This window comes from Pteropus alecto, unplaced genomic scaffold (assembly GCF_000325575.1).
Source record: "Pteropus alecto unplaced genomic scaffold, ASM32557v1 scaffold45, whole genome shotgun sequence".
Classification (NCBI taxonomy): Eukaryota; Metazoa; Chordata; class Mammalia; order Chiroptera; family Pteropodidae; genus Pteropus; species Pteropus alecto.
In genome coordinates, this window is record NW_006442491.1 from 31,597,216 (window position 1) to 31,599,784 (window position 2,569).

Here is a 2,569-nt window from a genome sequence, read left to right on the forward strand (position 1 = left end):
TGCACAGGATTTTGCAGTCAGAGCAAGTTTTCATTTTGCCGGCTTTGCCACCTACCAGCTCCATGTCTATGTCAAGTGACCACTCTGAGCCTCAGTTTCCTTACTGGCAAAATGGATATAATAATACCGAACTTCTAGGATTTAACTCTGAAAAACGTTAAGAGATATGAGTAGGTAACTTGCAGAAAAGAAAAGCAAATGGCTGGTGAAACATAAAAAGATGTTTCCTCAAAGTCTTCAGAGAAATGCCCATAAGGCCAGATGCCCTTTTTTGCCCATCAGATTAGCTGATAACTGCATGTTGACAAGGGTGTGGGAAAATGCAGGTTAAAACAGGTCACCCAGCTGTGCCCATCAGGCAAACAAGTAGAAGGACTGATAGCATCCGGTGGGGAATGAGCAGGCTCCTTCCCTTTGGGGAGGCATGTGAACTGCTCCATCGTTTTGGAAATGACGCGGTAGTAGCTAATAAAAAAATTTAATGAGTATGCCCTTTGACCTGGCAAACCCACTTCCAGGAAACTGTCAGTGAGAAATAAAATCACCAGATGGTAGAAGAGATATCAGGACAGTGAAATACTATAATAGCCACACACACGAAAGGAAATAATTATAATTACCCTCTGGAGGGATTGGCTACCTAAATACTGACATGTAAGGGCTAGAAAGATGTTCATATTTTTATGTCAATTTTATGTCCTTCTACTTTGCTCGATTCTTTTTATTTTTTATTTTTTTGCTTGAGTTAGTTGTACCACAGATTTTCTGGGGTTTTACAGGTATAGTATCAGATCGTCTGCAAATAGGGACAGTTTTATTTATTCTTTACCCATTCTTATATTGGTAATTGATTTCTCTTATCTAATTGCATTGGCTAAAACTTCTAGGACAGTGGTCCCCAACCTTTTTGGCACCAGGGACCGGTGCTCCTATGAGAATCTAATGCCTGATGATCTGAGGTGGAGCTGAGGCGGTGATGCTAGCGCTGGGGGGCGGCTGCAGATACACCTCCTGCTGTGTGGCCCAGTTCTAACAGGCCAGGGACTGGCATCGGTCCGTGGCCCAGGGGTTGGGGACCCCTGCTCCAGATGTTTGTTTGTATTGACAGGGGAGCATGTATCTATGTTGTTAAGTTAAAAAAAAAAAAATTGCAAATAATAGATATGATCCTTTTTTGTAAATACACATGGAAACATTCTAGATATGTATATCTGTCTCAATTTGAAAAAAAAAATATCCCTACAAAACTCTGTGAAGAGATAAATATCAGCATGTTAACACTGGTTTCCAGAAGAAGCTGGGCCTGTTAGAGTATTATTACTTTTTACCGTCTATCTCTATAAATAGTTTGTTAACCACAAGAATGTGTTTCTTAATTTGAATAATCTAATGTTAAAGTTTGGTCTTTAAAAACATATAAGCAAAGGAAATGAAGTGATGAGCTGTTGTGAACACTGAGTGAGACAATGCTTCATTAACCTGGTACCTGGAACATCGAAAGTGCTCAAAGATAGTGTTTTCTCTTATTACCTCAGCCGATCCTGACAGTCACCTTCTAGGAAGAGCCTACTCTTCCCCCCATTTTACAAATGAGATCCTCCACCTTGAGCTCGGACACCCCCTCTGGGGTCCCTCAGTCTGCCCCACTGCCCACCAGGGCCCCCACGGCGCTTACCTACTGACAGGGAGCCCCGTGCCAGTTTGGGGAGCAGAAGGTCAAGCTGGCGGAAGGTATGGAAGACGTCGGCTGAGTGGACGCGGTCCTGGGCTTGGCTCTGGTGGGTGCGTGGCAGTGCCTCGACTCCGTACAGAGTCAAGTAGCCGGCTCTGAGGGTGGCAAGCGATAGATCAGGGGTCCTCCTGGAGCACTCCCGGCCAAGCCCTCCCATCACAGCCACATGCTTTTCTCCATTCACACACCCACATGAGCACCTGCTTTTCCTGCTACATGCCTGGACCGTTCTGGGCCGGTCACTGTGAGGAAAACGGACAAAGCCATCAAGGCCTCATGGAGCGGACACTCTATTGCAGGGGACAGACAACAGACAAGAGAAAGGAGAGGAGGAGTAATATGTCAGCGGGCGCTCAGAGGTGTGTGGGAGGGGGTGCAGGACGGGCTCACCCTTAAGCTGAAACCGGAAGGGTGAGGAGGAGCCGTCTAGGAAAGAACAGAGGGGAGGGATTCGAGGCGAAGGCCACAGCGAGTGCCCACGTCCTGAGGCAGGAAGGAGATGGGAGTGTCGAGGACGAGCAGAGTGAGCGAGGGCGACAGTGGGGCCTCATGGGGCCTCGCTGAGCGGGAGGGGACAGAGGCAGGGCCGGTCTGGGAGCTGGCAGGGCTGGGCACACGGGGCAGGGCAGGGGTGGGGGCTGGACCTGAGGGGGCCCGGGGGTCTGAGCAGGAAAGGGGCAGGGCCTGGCGGGGCGTGGCACGCACACGTGGGCGCGCACACACACACCACCCGCAGGAACACTCCCAGAGGAAATGTTTTCACCACCGGCCACTTTGCTCCAGGAGCCCGGCCCCAGCCTCAGGCCCAGTGGCCTCAGTCAGGGGGTGGGGGAACCT

The 2,569-nt window shown here is 49.4% G+C and overlaps 1 protein-coding gene across 1 annotated transcript in view; it reads right to left on the reverse strand.

The window, feature by feature from the left end:
* PTGIS (prostaglandin I2 synthase) overlaps positions 1-2,569 on the reverse strand; it is a gene marked incomplete at its 5' end in the record, with an annotated part of 37,891 nt that overhangs the window by 18,445 nt on the left and 16,877 nt on the right. The window contains one exon of the mRNA XM_025039738.1: positions 1,676-1,827. Within this exon, the coding sequence (XP_024895506.1) occupies positions 1,676-1,827 (152 nt within the window). The remainder of the gene's footprint in view (positions 1-1,675; positions 1,828-2,569) is intronic.